This window comes from Sinocyclocheilus grahami, unplaced genomic scaffold (assembly GCF_001515645.1).
Source record: "Sinocyclocheilus grahami isolate Dianchi unplaced genomic scaffold, SAMN03320097.WGS_v1.1 scaffold892.1, whole genome shotgun sequence".
Taxonomy (NCBI): domain Eukaryota; kingdom Metazoa; phylum Chordata; class Actinopteri; order Cypriniformes; family Cyprinidae; genus Sinocyclocheilus; species Sinocyclocheilus grahami.
Genome location: NW_015506071.1, coordinates 125,689 through 146,497, shown reverse-complemented (window position 1 = coordinate 146,497; position 20,809 = coordinate 125,689). Strand labels below are relative to the sequence as shown.

Sequence of the window (20,809 nt, the reverse complement as noted above, 5' to 3'; positions counted from 1 at the left end):
GAAGGTGGATTAGAAATGTCGCTCGGATACTGTAAATACTTTGACACCGTTCTTTGGCCAGAACATGAACTCTTTGCTATGTATTGATGAGTAACCTATTATATGAGTTTTCTAGCATTTTGAGTCTAACATGCAGATAATGTAGTAAAGCAATAAGCCACTGAAGGCTGTGCATAAGAGTTGTTGTTGAGTGCATAAACCCCCTTTACTGTGGTAAAATCCCTGTGAAGCATATTTTCAGATGGCTTTTGCTTTTATAAACTGGCAACAATAGATGTAAAAGATGTCATATTTAATTAATAATAATTGCAGTTTATTAATAAATATAATTTAGTTAATTTTCAAATGTGGCTGTTATAATTGGGTTTAAAACAAACCACACTTAACTTTTTGAAAAGAAGTGTGCTTAATTGTATTGAATGTGTACTTGTAGTGTGCATCAAATCTTCAAAGCATATATTTTTTTAAAAACTGTATTTGCAACAATATAATGTTGATTAAATAAAAGGCCACTTAAGTGTACTTAAAGAGAGACTTGTATGACCATGTTTCTTAACACGCGTTGAAAAAGTGCACTTGGTAATCATGTCAAATTAAACATCCTACTTTAAAGTACATTTTAAATTATTTAGTTATAATACGTGTCATGCATTAAAGGTGTACACTTATTTTTATGTGTTGACTAGCACTTACATTTAAAGTTAATATATTTGAATGTACTAAAATGCAACTTCATCATTACATATAAGTATTTACAAATATATTTAAATACATGACATACAAGTTTCAATAAGAATAGTTTACCATAAATGAGGTATATCCGGCAGTACTTTAACCATATTTCAAAGACATTTATTAACTATTAATTAGTTAATTAACTAAGTTAATATGAAATTACGATAAAGATATACTTAAGCCCTATTAAAAAAAAAAAAAAAAAAGAGTTTAGCTAGTTGCATTTAATATTGATTTAAAACATAGCACATTTTCATTTAATTGCAATTAACATGCACTTCACATATGTGACCTTGGAGCATAAAAGCAGTGTTAAGTCGCTGGGGTATATTTGTAGCAATAGCCAAAAATACATTGTATTGGTTAAAATGATCGATTTTTCTTTTATGCCAAAAATCCTTAGGATATAAAGTAAAGATTATGTTCCATGAAGATATTGTAAATTTCCTTCCGTAAATATATCAAAACTTAATTTTTGATTAGTAATATGCATTGCTAAGAATTCATTTGGACAACTTTAAAGGCGATTTTCTCAATATTTGATTTTTTTTGCACACTCAATATTGTCAATATTCAATATTTCAATATTGTCCTATCCTAACAAACCATACTTATTTATTCAGCTTTCATATGATGTATAAATCTCAATTTCGAAAAATGTACCCGTATGACTGGTTTTGTGGTCCAGGGTCACATATTAAGGTCACATATTATATAGTATATTACTTCTGTAATAGGTACTGTTTAAATGTATGCTGATGTGTACTTTTTCACAAGGGTTTCTCGTCTCTTTTGGAAGACTTCTCAGTTTTGCATTTACTCTGTCTTGAGAGGAGTATTCTATACGGTTCTCAGGGGTGCTGAAGCTTATGCTCTATGAATAGGAAATGTAATGCATCTACAACCAGAATCATCTCCTGAACGCTTCTCAATCTTAACCCAAACATGATATGACAGTAAAAGATGAAATGACTGTTTCATGACTGTGACTGTTGTCAGAGAAGTATCTAAATTACAGGCACATTGTGAGCTCAGCCCTTGTGTATTATTGGTATTGTCACTAGAGGGCAGTGGGGATTGTTTTAATGTCTTTTCCACCTATTTGTTTTTGTTACCAAACTACCTTTAACATATTATGGTAAAACAGCTTTATGGTTTACAGCTAAACTATAATGACTAATTATACCCTGTTGAAAAGACCAAATTAGACAAGCTCGAATTTCCATGCAGGTTCAGACTGGTCAGAGCTGGTTTGGCTAGTAAATGCTGATCAGCCAGTCATGCTAAACTGAGAACACAGATATGACTGTATCGGCTCCATTGACATCTCTCACCTTTGCGGTTCATTCCCATCTGCAGGCACTTGAGCAGCCTGCAGTACTGGCAGCGGTTGCGCTGTTTGCGTGACATCTCGCAGTTCTTGTCGCGGCTGCAGCGGTAGACGCGCTTGTTGCAGATGCTGCGCTTGAAGAAGCCCTTGCAGCCCTCGCAGGAAATAATGCCATAGTGCAGTCCTGTGGCACGGTCTCCGCAAATAAGACAAGAGCGCTGCTCAGCCTGGTCATCTGAGAGAAACACACAAACATACAGAGATCAGGACCAAAGTATGTAGAGATACACATGTGCATGCAGATGTATTCTGTATATTTTAGATCAGGGGTGTCCAAACTCGGTCCTGGAGGGCCAGTGTCCTGAAGAGTTTAGCTCCAACCCCAATCAAACACACCTGAAGCAGCTAATCAAGCTCTTGCTAGGCATACTAGAAACTTAAAGGCAGGTGTGTTGAGGCAAGTTGGAGTTAAACTCTGCAGGACACCGGCCCTCCAGGACCGAGTTTGGGCAGCCCTGTTTTAGATCAATTATTTGGCCTCTATTTACATGGCTATCTACTGTACATTCATTCATACACTAAAAATCTCACTGACCCCAAACTTTTGAATGGTAATGTTTTTGAAAGAAGTCTCGTCTGCTCACCAAGGCTGCATTTATTTGATTAAAATGACAGCAAAAAATGTAATATTGTGAAATATTATTACATTTTAAAATGACCGTTTTATATTTAAATATATTTTAACATTTTATTTATTCCTGTGATGCAAAGCTGAATTTTCAGCATCGTTAGTCCAGTCTTCAGTGTCACATGATTGTTCAGAAATCATTCTAATATGCTGATTTGCTTCTCAAGAAACATTTATTATTACTATCAATGTTGAAAACAGTTGTGCTGCTATATTTTTTTGTGAAAACAGTGATGCATTTTTTTTCAGGATTAATGTGTATAAAGTAAAAAAAAACAGCATTTATTTAAAATATAATATTTTAACATTATAAATGTCTTTACTAGTCACATTTGATCAATTTAATCCATCCTTTCTGAATAAAATTATTAATTTCTATCACAGAAAAGAGATCAAATTACTTTTGGACATAAAAGCATCATAAAACATAATAAAGTGAATCAGAACTTTGATTAAGAAACACCATGGAGTCAAAATTTACACTTATTTTTAAAATAAATATAATCTTTTTAATTATCTACAACTTGCATTTCTGAGATTACCAAAGCTGTGTTGGTGTATAAAAATAATATTAACGTATAATTTCTTCGCCTACTTTTCACATTTCAGTCAAAATCTGATGCATTATTTCACACTGAATATCCAATTTTATCCAGAAGTGCATCAGATAATTAAAGTTAAATGCATTTTGAAAGTCATGTAAGATTACATTCAAGAAACGTCCAACAAAATCGTTTCATTTGAAGAAAGAAATAAAGGAGGCACCTTTAAAATAATTTAGATTGAAGGATCCTATTCCCATAACACCAAGACACACAAACACTGTAACACACACACACACACACACACACACACACACCCTCCCCCGGCTCCAAAACAGGATCCTTGACCAGATGGGTGGGTGCCATGGTAACGGTGAATGGCATGGCCACGAGAGGAATGTGCTTGCTCACCGCGGCTGTGGCGTCACGGCTGACTTAGCGAAGAAAGGGTTCAAACCAAGAGCAGCGGAAACACTAACCCTCAATTCCTCCTCCCCTACTTCCCTCTGTCCCGCTCGCCCGCTGTCAGAACTATGAGATCAGCTAACACTGAAGCCAGGCCCCCGTCTGCCATCTAATAAAGCTGTACAATCAACACCGCTGCTCCTTCACAAGACTAAATAAACCCCACAGAGGAGAGAAAGAGGCTGAGAATGAACTCACAGCCTTTAAGATGCAGATCCCTGAACAAATCATTCTGTTGAAGCGATTCTTTTTAAAGATTCGATCAAACCGATTGTTTGGGAGTCAAACTGAGAGGCAGAAAATAAAATCACTCAAATCAAATAATAATAATAAAAAAAGATTCACAAAAATGAATGAGACTCTATCAAGAATGCTTTAGTTTGTAAAAAGGGGAGGAATCAAAAGTTTATCAAGTCAAAGGCCTTTTAGTATAATTGTAAAAGCATCCACCTTCGGGTTGTGCGTCATTTTTGCTTTTAAGTCTTTACTGATTTTTCTAAAGTAATGTTTATTTACTTTATAACAGTAAACTTAAGAATAACTTAAGAACAACAACTAAATTGTTAGTAATATTTCCAGATTAAAATTTACTGGACTGAAGCAACTTATGTTTACATAATTTTTAAAAAACATAATGTGAAAATGTGACAAGCTAACAGAATTTCATCTGTTTTTAAATCTGTAGCTCCGGCACCGGAGCTGTGGACCATTAACGGAGAGTTCAAGTCATAAAAACAGGGTCATAGCCCAGCACCTTTTCTTTCTCCATATGAGAAGGAGTTTCACAGGCCTGTCATTACAGCAGAGTCAAGAACAGGCCATTCATACCATCTGACATGCCTTTTACTCCTCTATAGGACTATATGATTACAGTGCAAATGCTGTCTTTTCTTTGGCTGCCTTTCTGTGGGCTTTCAAAGCGGAGATGCTTCAGTGTTTTCTGAGGAGCACGGCGAACTGAGAATGGGTCAGCAGTGCAGGGATACAGTCGAGGGTTATACGAGTGTTAAGTGTGGCCTTCAGTCTTACTTTACACACAATGTTTAGTCTCTCAGGGGGGTTAACGGTTCATATTTTGACTTGAAGCATGAGAATTTGCTTACAAAAAAATTCAAATGCTTTACAAATGAACTGATAGATGACTAATGAATTTCAGACAGATGACTGCTGGGAAAAATAATCTGTAAATGTGTTCCTTGCATTTTGTTTCATCAGGAAAGGTGGTATTTGAAAAAAGGGTCATAAGAAAAGCAATTTTTCAACATTTTAATGCTATTTTCTATTTCAAAGAAATGTTTTTCTTTTGAACTTTCTGAGAATCCTGAAAAATAAAATGTTTCCACAAAATATTAAGCAGCATAACTGTTTTCAACATTGATAACAATCAGAACTGTTTCTTGAGAAACAAATCAGTATATTAGAATGATTTCTGAAGGATCATGTGACACTGAAGACTGGAGAAATGATGCTGAAAATTCAGCTTTGATCACAGGAATACATTACAGTTTACAATTTATTCAAACAGAATAAAGTTATTTTAAATTGTAATAATATTTCGCAATATTACAGTTTTTAAACAAATAAATGCAGCCTTGGGGAACATAGGAGACTTTCAAAACCACAAACAATTGAATTGTGCGCATTTGTGATATAGAATTGAGCAACATTTTGAGATTTTAATAGTTTAAAATGTTTAAAATGGTCCAAGAATTGGTAAATGCAATTCTGTCAAGACACATGCCGAATATCATCAAAAGGCTGAATAATATTGCTCCACTATATTTTTAGCCCTACTTGATGGGTCTCTTGTGTCTCCCATTGAGAGATACTGGGTGGGAATATGCGAACAGACTCTCGCCGATCTGTTAAATGGAGAATAGGAGACTTCTAAAAGCTTTGCATTATTACCATCTGAATGACATTGGCATTGAGATACCTGCGGTGAACTTTAACATACTGAGAGCTTTACTGTACTGGACCACAGGAGTCACACATAAAAGAGCTTACTGTCAGATAAGGCTACACAATATCACTATTTTACTGTTTATCAGTGCTAAAACTGATGCATCTGCTAGCATATCATAGACTGCTTGTCTATGCAGGTCAACCCTATAACTTTAATAAATGTGACATGCAAGACGCCATTTTTAAATAAATCCGTATTGAGCACAAAAGTCAAATGCATTTGCATTCTCAATACACTTTGGCTGCGACTTCATACCTTGGTGGCACATTTGTCAAATGGAGAGGACGCCCATATGCGGTACTGTAACACTGACCCTTCCTTGTTACATCGAACCATTTGCCTGGAATTCCTGGCAGATGTTACGTTATGCAGGAGGCATTTGAAACCATAAATTATTGACCAGTGTATGTGAAATGACTGACTTCCTTTAATGAGAACACACCGCTTCCAAAGTTGGCTTCCTTTATTCACACCCTGGCCTTCTTTGATTGGTTAAATTTGTCGCCCTCTCTTTCAAGTGCATGGCCACCCTATAAACCTGGAGTTCTCTCACACCTTCACACACTTGATCCCACAGCGTCACTTCGCACCCCTCTGCCCCGTCACTCACATGCACTCCAGAAAAGATGCCGGGACCAACTGCCACGCTTGTTTGTGGAAAATGAAATATGAATGACTGTCAACTTCTGGAATTCTTTCAAAATCATTATAAATTTGTACTTACAAAAAATTGAATGTAGCTTAGGCTGCCTAACATGCCCATACCACAGCTCAGCTTAAAATGATTCAATAAAATAATAAATAAATAAATCATTTTTAAAAAACTGTAATTTTGGCATGTTTTCCAGTAAAATATCTGAACATTCTAAAACAATTTATATTCAGCAAACATGCATTAAATTGATCAAAAATGTGAGTAAGGACATTCACACACTGTAAAAAAAATCTTTAAAAATAGGGCACAATGTACTATATTAATATGAAGGAATTTTCTGTATTTATTTTTACAGGTGTTTTGCCTGTATTTTGAATTTAGCACTTCACTGTCTTGTTTTTCGGGGTTAACAGAAATGTCTGTAAAATGACTTGATAATGCCCTGGCAGAAAATTACCATTACATTTTCGTTTTGTTTTTTAAATAGTCCAATGTCACAAAGATTACTATTTCAAATAAACATTGTTTGTTTGAGCTTTCTATTCATCAAAATCCTAGAAAAAAAGATAATTTTTCGACAAAAATGTTAAGCAGCACACCAGTTTTCAACAATAATGATAATCAGAAATGTTACTTGAGCAGCAAACGAGCATTTTAGACTATATTTCAAAAATAAAAACAACAAACAATAATGGTCTTTAAAATGATCTTTAAAAATGCATTTTATCAAATATTTTTCTTATTTATTGCTTTTGAATTTGCGGCAAAATATGACCTGGTAGGGATGTAACGATTAACCGCGAACCGGTTGGAAATCTTTTCAAATATGTGACGATTCAAATCGGTTGCGATGCTAAACAAATCGCGATTCAATTAGGGGTAGGATTTTATATGAATGTATGTCTGAGGGGAACTTACTGTCTTTAGAAAAGTTTAGATGGTATTTTTTATTTTCATCTCGCCTATTAAAAATGCATATTAAAGTTCATAAGAGCAGCGCTGCTTTGTTTACAGCGGAAACCAAGGAAACGCTTGAAGCGCCACCTGCTGGCAGAGAGTGAATCTGCGTCTCATTCAGCTCGTCTGCTGTTTCGGTTTCATGCAGATCTTTTTTATGCATAGTTTCACAAAACTGAAGACAAACCATTCTGATTTTGCTTCAAATTTTGAAATTATACAATGTAATTTCTATTAAAAACTGCTGATGTTGCATGTATGCAGCATCTTTGTTTGGATCGTGATTAAAATGCAGTGGTTGCCTCTAATTTTAAATAGAAAGAGCACAGACAAAGCCTTAGTTTGTTTATATGAAGATATTTATTTTATTTGTGTTACTTTTTTATTTGATTTGGGGCTTGTTTTAAAATTACAATTTAGTTTTGTTATTTACATTTACATTCTATTTAAATGTTGCTATTTAGATAACGCTTTTATCCAAAGCGACTTACAAATGAGGACAATAGAAGCAATCAAAACCAACAAAAGAGCAATAATTTACAAGTGCTATATTAGTATATTATTATAGTGTTATATTTCAGTTTCACAAAGAAATGTACAGTATTTTGTCCAAGCAATAATAAAAGGACACATTTAATTTATAATTTGTCTCAAATATCATTTTGTAAAAAAAAAAATCGTCAATCGAATCGAATCGAATCGAATCATGAAATCAAAATTGCGAATCGAATTGAATCGTGAGTTGAGTGAATCGTTACATCCCTATGACCTGGACATGTTCTTGACCAGTTTGGTGAGATTCATTCCCTTATGCTATTATGTACTCGTCCATTTGAAGTGACTGAGAGGCATGTTGAATGTGTGGCAGAATGAAAAAGTCAGGTTTATCCATTGATCTGAATCTTTCCTGTTGCTTTGGGCTGTGTGTCCCCCACCCTCCACACTCACAGGGCTCAGGCCCCCCACTGCACCTATTAAAACCTGCATTGTTACCCTGAGGTCAGGCCGGGTTTCAGTCCATACTTTACCACAAGCAGCAAATGCAGAGCCTGCCTTTTAAACTGTGACACTGATCTCAGTATGTGACTAAAAATACAGCTCAATAGAAGTACAGTATTAAAAAAAAATATATATCTCACATTAAATGCTCAAGTTATTTAGACTTTAGATTAGTTACACAGAAATCCATACATTAAGTTATTTTTGTCTACATACAAGTTGTACAAGTTGTTTGTCTACAAAATTAATTTCAAGCATTTAAGCAGAAATGAACAGATCAAAATGTTTTTAACATCATGAGAAATATTTATAGTCAAGTGAAAATATGACAGAAAATACACTACCGTAGAAGTTAAAAAAAAAATAATAATAATAAATAATATGTATATTCAGCAAGAATACATTAAATTAATCAAAGTGACATATATAATATTACAAGATATTTCTATTTCAAATAAATGTTTTTCTTTTGATTTTCATCAAAAAAAAAAAGAAAAGAAAAACTATTTATTAAGTTTCTCACAAAAATATTAAGTAACTGTTGATAATTGCAACTTGATAATTGATCAACATTGATAATAATAATAATAATTTTATTTTGAGCAGCAAATCAGAATTATTTCTGATGGACCATGTGACACAAAAATTCGGCTTTACATCACAGGAATAAATTACATTTTAAAATATATTCATACAGAAAGCACTTCTTTTAAATTGTAATAATATTTCACAATACCACTGTTTTTACTATATGTTTGATTAAATAATGCAGCCTAATATTTAAAAGTTTACCATGAAATTGTCAAAATATCATATTAACCCTACTAGTTATTTTTAAAACAATAATTAAAAAAAACTTGATATGTGCCACTATTGTTAAAAATTCAGAAAGCTTTTTACACAAGGCACTATTAAGGGTCAATACTATTTCTTTTAATGTATTTTTATTTTACAGTAGTAACATTTACAGAAACTATGATTACAGTGGTGAATGTTTATAAAGATGTGTATGTTTTATGTAAAGCAGTGGCCATGTGTCCGGGCAGGTGTGCGTCTCAGCAGCGGAGGATGGGAGGATTGAACAGATGATGGCGAGCAGAGAGCGGAGGATGGGGAGAGGGAGAGAGAGCGAGAAAGACAGAGGTCTAACTCTGGGCTAAACAAGGGCTTTGTCTTCGTTTCCATTACAATCAATCCCAGCTGAGCGGGCATGAGGTGGTGGGGGTTCTGTCCTGTACTTTTCCGCTCTTGTTCACCTCTTCCTCCTGCGTATTATCTATATGCACACCTTTCACTTTTTGCAGATGCTTAACCCAGTCAAATATGTCTATACATAAATCAAATGATTTAAAAAATCAATTGAGATCTAATTTTTTTTTAACAATGCCAAGCCAAACGGCGATCTGGGGTGGATCACAGACATGCTGGTTAAATCAGAGCATGTTCTCTATCCCAACTGATTTCAAGTACCCACCGATCCTGTTCGGATCTCCTCACCACCTCCACAGCCTGGACAGTGTTATGTTAATCATCCGAGCTCCACACTTCCACAGTCATGACAAGCTCAGCATTTCTCAAACCCAAAGCATGAAAGAAAGAATGAGAAGACTCTCTGCTCCCCCTCCCCCTTTGACCTGCACACTGTAGTAATCTCATAACCATCACAAGAGGCCTGGTATTAGCATGTGGTAATTACACTGAGGCTCGGTCTTAATGTAAAGCAAACCTAAATCCTTGAGCTCTAAGAAAAGCTTGGTGCTTCACGTAAATGTGTTTCTGACAACAGTTCGCTCTGTCGGTTGCAAGTTTCTTCCCATTTTGAACCTTGTGAAATCATTATAAATTTTGAGATGTTCAAGATGCATTCATTATACAGTACAGTTCACAAGTTTGGGGGAAATAAGATTAATACTTACTACTTAAATAATACTTGTATTAGGTAAAGATTAAATATTTCTTGAGAAGCAAATCAGCATATTAGAATGATTTCTGAAGTCTAGAGTAATGATGCTAAAAATTCAGCTTTGCATCACAGGAATAAATTGCATTTTAAAATATATTCACATAGAAAACGGTTCATTTAAATTGTAACATATCTCACAATATTACCGTTTTTACTGTATATTTGATCACATAAATGTAGCCTTGGTGAGCAAAAGAGACGTCTTTCAAAAATATTAAAAATCTCAATGATCCCAAGCTATTTAATTATCATGTATATTATATCACCAGCTACATGAAACCATCAGAAGGCCAATTAACTGAAACCTTGATGAAACAAAAGTGAAAATTTGAACCTCGCAGCCAAACGGCATTAAGGAGGCACAGAGTAATGAAGTTACATCTGAATATTGACACGTTCAACCACATCGCTGCGTTTCTACATCTTAGGCATTGTTTGGCCTCTCAGTAGCATCTATAGTTAGCTTAACAAAATCAATAAAGGGCATCAGTAGATAAAAAACATCAAAACCTGAAATATTTGCAAACATTACACAAGACACCGAGCCATATTGATCCCTCATTGCAAGGGCAGCTGTTTTTCTTAGCTCACCAGATCAGAGATCCGCTATCTGGGTTTATGGGTCAACAAATTAATAGTCGAAGGCTCTGAAAACTTCATCTTAGTTTCATCTGAAGTGATTGACTTAAAAACCATTTAGATGAACAATAAGTCTACAGCATGAGACTCAACGTTTTGTGCAGCTCATCAAATTATGAATGATTCTAGTCTATAATGGGGAAAAAGAGTTTTGTGTAATTTTTGTGAGGTGAACATCTCATACCAGAACGGTTTCAGCAACAATGCAGCCCTTATACGAATAGATGCAGCGATAAATCAATGAATTTCTTTGAAGTTTTAAATTAAAAAAAGATTATTGGAGAAACTACTATTCTGTCCTTCTACTTCAAAAGTTCACGTTGAATTCAATGTGCTACTTGCTGTTTCTTTGTAATTATTTGTGAAATTTACAGGCAAAATCTGAGTAAAAATCTTTCAAAGCAATTCCTACAACATTTTTTTTTCACAATTTTTCACTCTTAAAATGAAAGGTTCTTTATTGGCATTGATGGTTCCATGAAGAACCTTTAACATCCATGGGATTTTTTTCATTCCATAAAAGGTTCTTTATAGTGTAAAAAGAATCTTTGGAAAAAAAAGGTTGTTCCATGAAAGGTCCTTTGAGAAACCAAAATGGTTCTTCTAGGCCAACTCTGCAAAAGCCCTTTATTTTTGAGAGTGTAGATGTTGACACGGGCTCATTTGTTGGTGAGCAGAAAGGCCACTTCCTGAACAGGTTTTAGTTACTAAATTTAGCCCAGAATGGCTGAACCTGTACACCCTGATGTCCTCCACTGCTATTGATCTTCACTTGGCTTGAATCCCCCTCCCCCGTGTGTATGAGCGCATACAAACACCCCTCCACCACAGAGGTGACTTCCTGCATGAAAGAGTGACGAATGGAGCTGATGGAAAAATGCATGGAAAACAGAGCAGGAGAGGCGAGAGAAAGGAATAAGAGGAAGAGGAGACAGGGGGATGAGTGAAGACCCTGACAGATCACCCCCTTCTGTCTGAAACAATAACAGGGGAGATGGGCGGCAGGAGAATAGGATTAGGAGGAGAAGGAGGAGTCATGTACAGTGTCCTTTCAGCTCCCCCACACACACAATAGTGTTTTCACATACCACCCTTGAACATATTCACCCTCCAGTACAATACTGTGGCATTTTCCAATCGAGGTACATTCAAATTCAATCACAAAGCCACAGTGCTCTCAAAGTGCCGCCCAGGTTCCTTTTGCAAACCTCTTGGTATCATAATCGCTTGTTAAGAATGCATAACAACAGCTAATGCTTGGCCAATATGGGTTTTAAATAGCGGACATCATTTAAAGCAGTGGATAATGGCTGATATAATGGCAACAAATTAATATAACATAACATAACACTACTTTTAAGTATTTTTTAAATTTATTATATTTAATTTTATACTAATAGCATTATTAAAATGGGGTTTTTAATTTGTTTGATTATTTTTATTAATATTTATTAACTGTTCACAAGGCTGCTATTAGAACAAACACATGAACTGTAACAGAGTGATTATTGGCTGATGCATTTGCTCAAACTGGCTTGGCTGATATAACAGTCAGTCTATCACTAATCACCTCTACATAAAAAAAAGTGTGTGTATATTTAAATTACATATTTAAACTCTTATCTAACTAAGCTGTTCAAATCAATGTCATATAAAGGCAACAACATGAAAAGCAGCCGAGGTGTTCAATTTAATCTGAAACATGCCATTGAATCTTATTTAAAATATCTGATACTACTTCAATATATGAAACTACTTCATAATCGCTTTTTAGATGCATCGCTTTCTTAGACAATTATATCAGTGTGCATTTAGACTAGGAAAATGTTTGAAGCCTGAAAGCAAACTATTTAAAACATGCAAGATGTTACGATTGATTTATTCCTAAACAAGCCTCCAGGTATTTAAACTGTTTGAAATAGTCACTGAATTTATTGGCAAGGTCACACCTTTTCTGAATGGCATTAACTTATCAAAAGGTGTGTTTTTTTTTGTTGAAAGAACCTAAAATAAGTAAATGAGACCGACACGGAAAGAGCCGTTTGCACCTTCCGTCATTATGTGAACACATTTTCACACCAGCCTTTGAGGAAGGTCATTGGTGGGCTAAAAATTGGCCTTAAAACTAACACAGGGCAGACAGAAAGCTAATATCACATTTGTTCAGTAGTCAGCACGTATGCGTTTAACATACACACTTCTCAACCCTGTGTTTTTGTTAACAAAACGAGCAGGAGGAACAATGGATGAAACAAACAATTCTTGCATGCTGCCATTTAGGAATGGTTGGAGATATTGATTTTTATAATAGTAGATTTATTAAGGAGTTGCTAAAGGGTTATGTTTGGTGTCAAGGTCCAAGGCCACTGCTTTAAGACGCAATACTTTTTGACCTTTAATGTAGTGTGTGACATCACAGTGAGTGCTATTGCACCAGAAAGGTCTATGATCATTACAGAGCAAACTGAGATACAATTATGTGGCCAAACTGATACAATCTCGAGCACTGAGGGGTGAAGTTTGGGCTACAGTGATAAACCCACGCGGGGGGCGTGCGTGGGGGTTGTGTGAATGTATCAGGGGTTTAACCAGATGAGCGTGGAGCCTCGCTGACCCCCGCTCGCATCGCATGAGGACAGCTGCCTGCTCAGCACAGAAAACCTTTTCCAGATGGGCCACAGCCCGCATACCACAGAGCACACACACTATCACCATAAACGCACTAAATACACAAGCACGAGCCACCAAACTCCTGAGCGAGAGGGAAAAAAATGAGCCGAATGTTGCAACATGGCCGAACGATGCTAGACAGAATGCAACCTGTAGAATTAAATTGGGATGAGGCATGTTTTAAATTTAACAATCTAAAATTAATATTGTTTTTATTTAACATTCTAAATTGATATTAAACTAAACCATTCTAAATGAAATTTAAAGCATATATTATGGGTGCTTCTAAGACCCCAAGGAAAGAGAAGATCCCCCCCAATCCAGTTCAAGCCTGTGTGATAGCATAAGCCTCTGCTAAGACTAATGACGCCCCCTCCCCGAGCCACACAATAAGAGGCTTTTCACATTCAAATGCAACAGGAGAGTCAGGAAGGGGTTGAGAGGGGGTGAGGGAGGAGGAGAGGGACTGTGTTGGACTTTGTCATGTAGAGGTGAGGAGGGGCGGGTGTAGTCGAGTATGAAGTCGGAGGAGGTTCAAGTTTCTGCTGCAGCTGTCGCAACACGGCTGGGTTTGACCCTAAGGCCACCACTGACACATAAGCTAAATGCATTTAATTATCTTCATGCGTGCTGGAGAGCTGTGGACATTCAGCAATCACAATGACACAGTCGTGCCTTTTGTTTTCAAATGCCTTGTCATCTCCAAACATGACTAAATAATATAAGATACACCCAAACATTAGATATTGACTTGGGTCTGACCTCAAACAAGCAAACACCTGATTTAGAAACCTTGACTGTTGCACATGCTTTGTTTGGGAGGACAACAGTGAAGGTATTGGATCTGGAAAGACTGTTCATAGACCTTTCACCTGACTGAATAAGTGCTATAGACTCCCACTACAAACATTCACCATAAAAAAACACAGTTTTCACATATGAAAGACAGATACTACAGTTCAAAAAACAAAACAAAAAGGAAAAAAAAGACGACAAAAATTCAACAAAACACAGAACAAAATACATAAAACTTAAAACATAAAACATAAAACACAAAACTAAACGATTAACAATCAGCACCCATACAAAAATAAAACAAAACAAAACAAAAAATATACAAATCAAGATTCATCAAAACAAAAAATAAAATATATTTCAACAAAAATGTCAACAAAATGAAACAAAAACATAAAACACAAAACTAAACTATTAACAATCAGCACCCACACATCAATAAAACAGAACAAAACAAAACACAAATCAAAATTCAACAAAACAAAAAAACAAAACAAAACACATAAAACCTAAACATAAAAGTTAGCTATTAACAATCAGCACACATCAATAAAAAAATAAAACAATAAACAAAAAACTAAATTCAACAACAAAAAAAAAATCAACAAAACACCAAAAGCTAATCTAAAAATATTAAACTAAAAAAAAAAAAAAAACGTAAACAGTACACTAAACAAAACAAACAAACAAATATAAAATCTCAAAACTAAAAAAAAAAAGATTCTAAAATGGTTTGAAGAAGATCTGACATGATGATTTATTATGATTTATAGCAACAGTAACTGTAGTAATATTGGCATTTTTGTGGAAACTGTGATTTCCATTGTAAATTACTGTAAATGAAGGAACAGTTTGGCAAAGAGAAGCATTCTGTTGTTGGCCTTGATAACATAAACATGTTGCGTGTGAAGGAAAGAATAAAGGAAGTGATATTACAGCACAACAAATGTTCCCAGCACACAACCCACTGCGATTCACAGACAGTCATTTCCCAGACTGCCACGCAGTAATGCCTCTCTAAGAGGGTCTTCACCATATGCTCTCAGTCATAACCTGACCTAAAAAAGCCCTGTCAAGGAATTTCTCAAAAACATCAACAGTCTTTCCCCCTCGGCTGGCAGAACTGATTTCATCATCTAAAGCCGATAGATCTGCCACTAAAACTTAAGTGGCCCAACGTATACGTTCAAAGCGTGATTGGTTGCTCAAGTTTGTTGACATAATAACTATATAAAAATCCCACTAAAGCATTTAAAAGCAACAGAACTTGTACATTCAGCCAGACCAAAACCTTTTTCAGCTGTAATTAAAGAACATAACAGCATTAGGGAAACCACACTAAGGTTTGCCAGTTTTGCCCAGCATGAGGCTAAATTGGCTTATGAAATTTGATGGTGTTTATAATAGAACCAAAGCAAAGCAAAGTTTCGTGTTTGAATATTATGACCTTGATCCATCTTCTCAAACTCCCTGGTGTATAGCGTGCAATTGAAAAAGTCATATTCCCCTTATGAACTCATGAATTGCAACAACAAAAGCATTTTCCGCCTCAAACGCTGCAAAACTCAGTCATGTGTTTAAACAGAGACAGTTTACTTTCTCTCCTGAGTTTAAATCTAATTAGACTGGCTACAGTAATTAATCTTATTAAAATATTAACCTTGTGAGACCAAGTAAACAAGGGAACAAGGTGTAGAAACCGCATTTCTGCCTGCATGCATTGAGCCTTCATTAAAGAGAGGATTAATACAACACACAAGCTTCAGTCCGAAAGGATCCGCTGTGTGGGTTTGACCTTGGCTTGTCATTTTTAATAGGTGATCAAACTTGATGAACAGGAGATTAGCCAATGGGAAGAGACCATATGTCACCCTTGACCTTGCCGTATCCTTCCTGACCCTTCTACTTAGCACGTGCAGGATGAATGGCATAATCAGCTGCTTTGACCCCAAGGTCAAAGTTGACCGAAGTATGTTGCATTTCTTGTGAGCTTGTGCGCGGACGGAGGCACTAGCATAGGCTACAAGTGGGTCTGAGGGTAGGGTCACTGTTGGGTTATGACCCAATTCCTATTCGTTACCTGCAAATAATTCTAAACAACCCATTATTTTGATACAGCACAACCAGCCAAGGACAGTAGAAGGATTATGGGCAGTATGTTAATATCCAAACAATATGCACAGGTTATGGGTGTTTTGATGATGGGTATGGGTATTTTTAACATATAAAACCCTTCACATATGAGACTTTTCTAAACATAAAGCAGCATTCATTTGTTTTAAGGTTTGAGATATTTGTAGGATAGAAGTTGTCCAATAAAGCTAAAATACTGGCCTGTTCTTGCCAATAGTTATGTATCTCCAAAATAATCTAATTATGAAATATTACTATTTAAAATCACTGTCTTCTATTTGAATACATTTTAAAATGTAATTTATTCCTGTGATGTAAAGCTGAATTTTCAGCATCATTACTCCAGTGTCACATGATCCTTTTAGAAATCATTCTAATATGCTGACTTGCAAAGAAACATTTATTATTATTATCATCAGTGTTGAAACAATATTGTGCTGCTTCATATTTTTGTGGAATCTGTGATGCTTTTTTTCAAGATACTTAAGAGAAAACACAAAACAAAAACAAATTAAACAGCGAGATAGCGTTTGCCGATACGTTGAGTCACTGTGCTCACAATGCGCGACAGGTTCGAGTTTGGCTTGTCATTTCCTGATCCTGTTTCCCCCCTTGCCCTTATTTCCTGTCCTCTCTTGAATATTGCTGTCAAGTGGCCAAAAAATACATTTGATGACAACAAGGCCCACACACACACACACACACACACACACACACAGTTAAACCACCAGTCAAACTATCCACCCCGACACACATTCAACAGAAACAAAAGAATAAATGCACCAACCCAGGATTCAAAAGAGAAAATGTATCTTTTTTGCCCATTAAAATGTATTTTACAAGTTTTTGTTACTTTCACTGTTAATTTTTTTGCTCTATGATACATCATCTTTAATTTAATAGCATTAGAGCTGCTCCATTGCAGCGGCTTAGTACTGTAATCACGCGTTTTGCTGTAATAATGCAGGGAACCACTTGTTATAAATCTCCGAACTGTGATATTTTCAGAAATAGAAGTCGCGTTTTTTCATCTGAAACGTGCAGCGATTTATATTCCAAAGCCTCTCATATAATGTAGAAACACTCGAGCAAGCAAAACACGCGCAACGCGTGCAAGTATTTGTACTGATGCAGAACGAGAGGACAGTAGTACAGCCTAGCACATTTCACACAGGCTAGATTCACTTACGCCAGAAAGTCGTGTATGCCTAAGGTTGAAAATAAATTATGTTCGCTCGCGCACATCAGCTATACAGGTGTTAATACTGAATGTTTAACGTTATATTCGTTGCATACATATACTTCGTAGTAGACATCCTTAATTCCATTCTGCTGTCTGTTGTTCTGTTGCCGGTGTTTCTTTGTCTGAATATGGCGCTTAAGACATGCTGTGTGGTATCGGCGTTTGGTATCGGGGCATTTTAACGAATACGAGTACATGAGCTCAATATCGGGCCCGATACCGATACTGCATCCCTAGTAATTAATGACAGAATTTTTCATTTTTGGGAGAACTAACCCTTTAAAGGTACATATTAGTACCTAAAGTGTACATATTAGTACCTAAAAGGTACAAAAGTGTATCTTTTGAAAAGGTACCACCCCAGTGACAGCTGTTGTAACTTTTTTTCTGAGAGTATGCAGACTTCATGATCTTGCCCTCAACATGGACAAAACAAAGGAGATGGTGATAGATTTTAGGAGAGGCAACCACCTACTCTTACCACTAACCACTGATGGTGCTATCGAATTTGATCAAATTTCTGGGCGCTTACTTGTGTAATGACTTTGAACACCATGGCAGTCATCAGAAAAGCCCAACAGGGGTAACATTCCCTTCGGAGACTTAGAAAGGCAGGTCTCCCTACCCATCTCCTTACCACCTTCTATAGGGGAACCACTGAAAGCATCTTGACCTACTGCCTCACTTCATGGTTCGGGAGTTGTAAGGTTCAGGAACAGCAGCAGCTCAATATGATAGTGAAGACAGCCAGGAAAATCACTGGTGCCTCTCTCCCTTCCCTGATGGATGTTTACAAACAGCGCTGCATTCTCAGAGCCACCTCCATCATAAAAGCACAGTATAAAGGACATTATGACATTATTATAAAGGACAGATTCATTTTCTTATAGAGTTATTAATTCTGAGTGTGGAGATGTTTTGGCTGCTTAACCTTGTAAGTTGTAATGTCTTTGTATGTATTTTTTCTGCACTACAGTATGCTGGTGAGGAATGGTATTTTGTTTCTGTGTGTATGTAAATACTCAGATAAATAACACTAAAATGTAACAAAAGTGTAATAAAAAGTTAATTTCATTGTATATGGTACTGTATATAAAATTGATGTTTTAGGTGGTTTTATAACATTTTAAAAATCACCTTTTTATTAGTTAAATACACAAATAGAATGGGGTAAAGTTTCACTAAATCGTTTCATTTGAGAACATCATACAGGTAATCATATGGGTCTCAATTTACATTAACCATTCTAGACTTCAGTTTCTTTGTGCTCATAGAACAAGGTCATAGATTGTTTTCTTTAAAAAAAACAAAAACAAAAAAAAAATTCAGTGACACTTTCTCTGCAGTATGTTTGGGGTAAGTTGTGTCACGTCAGTGGTCAATCTGAATCAACGAGAAATAAGAAAAAGTATGTTTCAAATTAAAATAGGAGCATAAATGAGGGGGGGAAATATTCCCATTACAATTTCCATTTGTTGTTATTTTTGTTGCATCCAGAATAAAAAATATATATTTTTAGGAACATTAAAAATAACTTTTTTTTAAATTAGAAAAAAAAGCAAGCCAAAAAAAAAGTTGATCGACATTCCAACTATAAGAGAAATATGAAATGCTTTCATATTGTAGTGTCCTCAAACGTTGTGAAGCTCTGATTATTCTTTAAAAGGTGGCACTTTTCCAGCTCCTTCTCATATTCTTGAAGAAATATATTCCTCAATTAAAAAATGAGACCAATGTACTTGTTTTCCCTGAATTTGAAGGCAAAGTTCATTATCACTATTTACTGAGCCACTTGCAAACACATCTTACATACTTGATTCCACAGTAATTTTGAAAAAAAAAAAGTTTAAAAACATTTGCTTATTACTTTTCTCGTGTGCATCTCAATCACAGGCAGCTGTACAGTACTATACTTATTTTATATATCGTCAAATAACAAAAATTGTGCAGTTTCCTAGATCAAGGGGCAAAAGAGCATTAAAAAAAGCATTAAAACAGCCAAATTTGGACAAAAATAATGGAAGAGACACAACAAAAAATTATAAATTGTGTCCAAACATCTGTTTTTCTGTTGTAAATATTAATTAAAAAACAAAAGAAAAGAAAGCCAGCACTTGGTCAGTTGAGCCAGCAGAGGGCAGCAGTACACTGCAAAGAGATGTGTGACACTCCCAGGACTGCCAGACATTGCTGCAAGTCGTACATGAATGTTTATTTGCACTGAGACATGAAGAAAGATACATTCAATACAGAGAACAATACGGTTTAATTCTAGCTATGGGTTAGGCTTGTGACTTAGAAGGAAGTGTTACCGTTAATACCGTTAAATCAGGTGTTAGGAAATCAGGTGATTTGCCTCAAGGAACTCTGTAAAAGAAACCTAAATGTATTCACCAAAACCGTGACTCACCAAAAGCATGATGCATCAGAACAAGACTCAACTTAATGACCGAAACCAGCACGTGAATGACTTATTGTAGTGTTCTAAAGAACTCATTTGTATCAGTTCATTAATTTGTGAATCTTCCTCATTGGTGGCTTCTGGCTCTATAGAATAGTTCTGGGAATTGTGTGACAATGGTTTGCAGAGATGCAGTTGACTGAGGCAGTGTGTGGTTAACCTTTCCACCCCAAGCACAGGAACAGCCCTGGGATGCATTCCAATAAATCACCTCAGTCAAGTTTCCTAAAGCAAAGGTCCATTCAGAAACGCAACAAACTTACAAACACCTGCACAGCACTGAGTGTGCGAGTCTGTTCATTCAGTTGAGACCGAATACTGCAGTGTGACATGCTATAATGCATTAAACCCAGATAAAACAGTTTTTAAGCATTTTGCTCGTTCTTTTATAATGATTATTATGCATGCTGCTTCATGAGCCCATACTGATTAAGAGACTACTTGGAATATTTATACAAATATATACACTGAGGGATTTGTATTTATGAAGTGATTATGAGTGATCAAGTAAAAAAAAAATGTGTTCTTAAAAAAAATGGTTTTAAATATAATTTTTACAGTAAAAAAA

At 35.7% G+C, this 20,809-nt stretch overlaps 1 protein-coding gene across 1 annotated transcript in view; it reads right to left on the bottom strand.

Annotated features, from left to right (window-relative positions):
- nr6a1a (nuclear receptor subfamily 6, group A, member 1a) overlaps positions 1–20,809 on the bottom strand; it is an 88,524-nt gene that overhangs the window by 6,058 nt on the left and 61,657 nt on the right. The window contains exon 3 of the mRNA XM_016248809.1: positions 2,070–2,300. Within this exon, the coding sequence (XP_016104295.1) occupies positions 2,070–2,300 (231 nt within the window). The remainder of the gene's footprint in view (positions 1–2,069; positions 2,301–20,809) is intronic.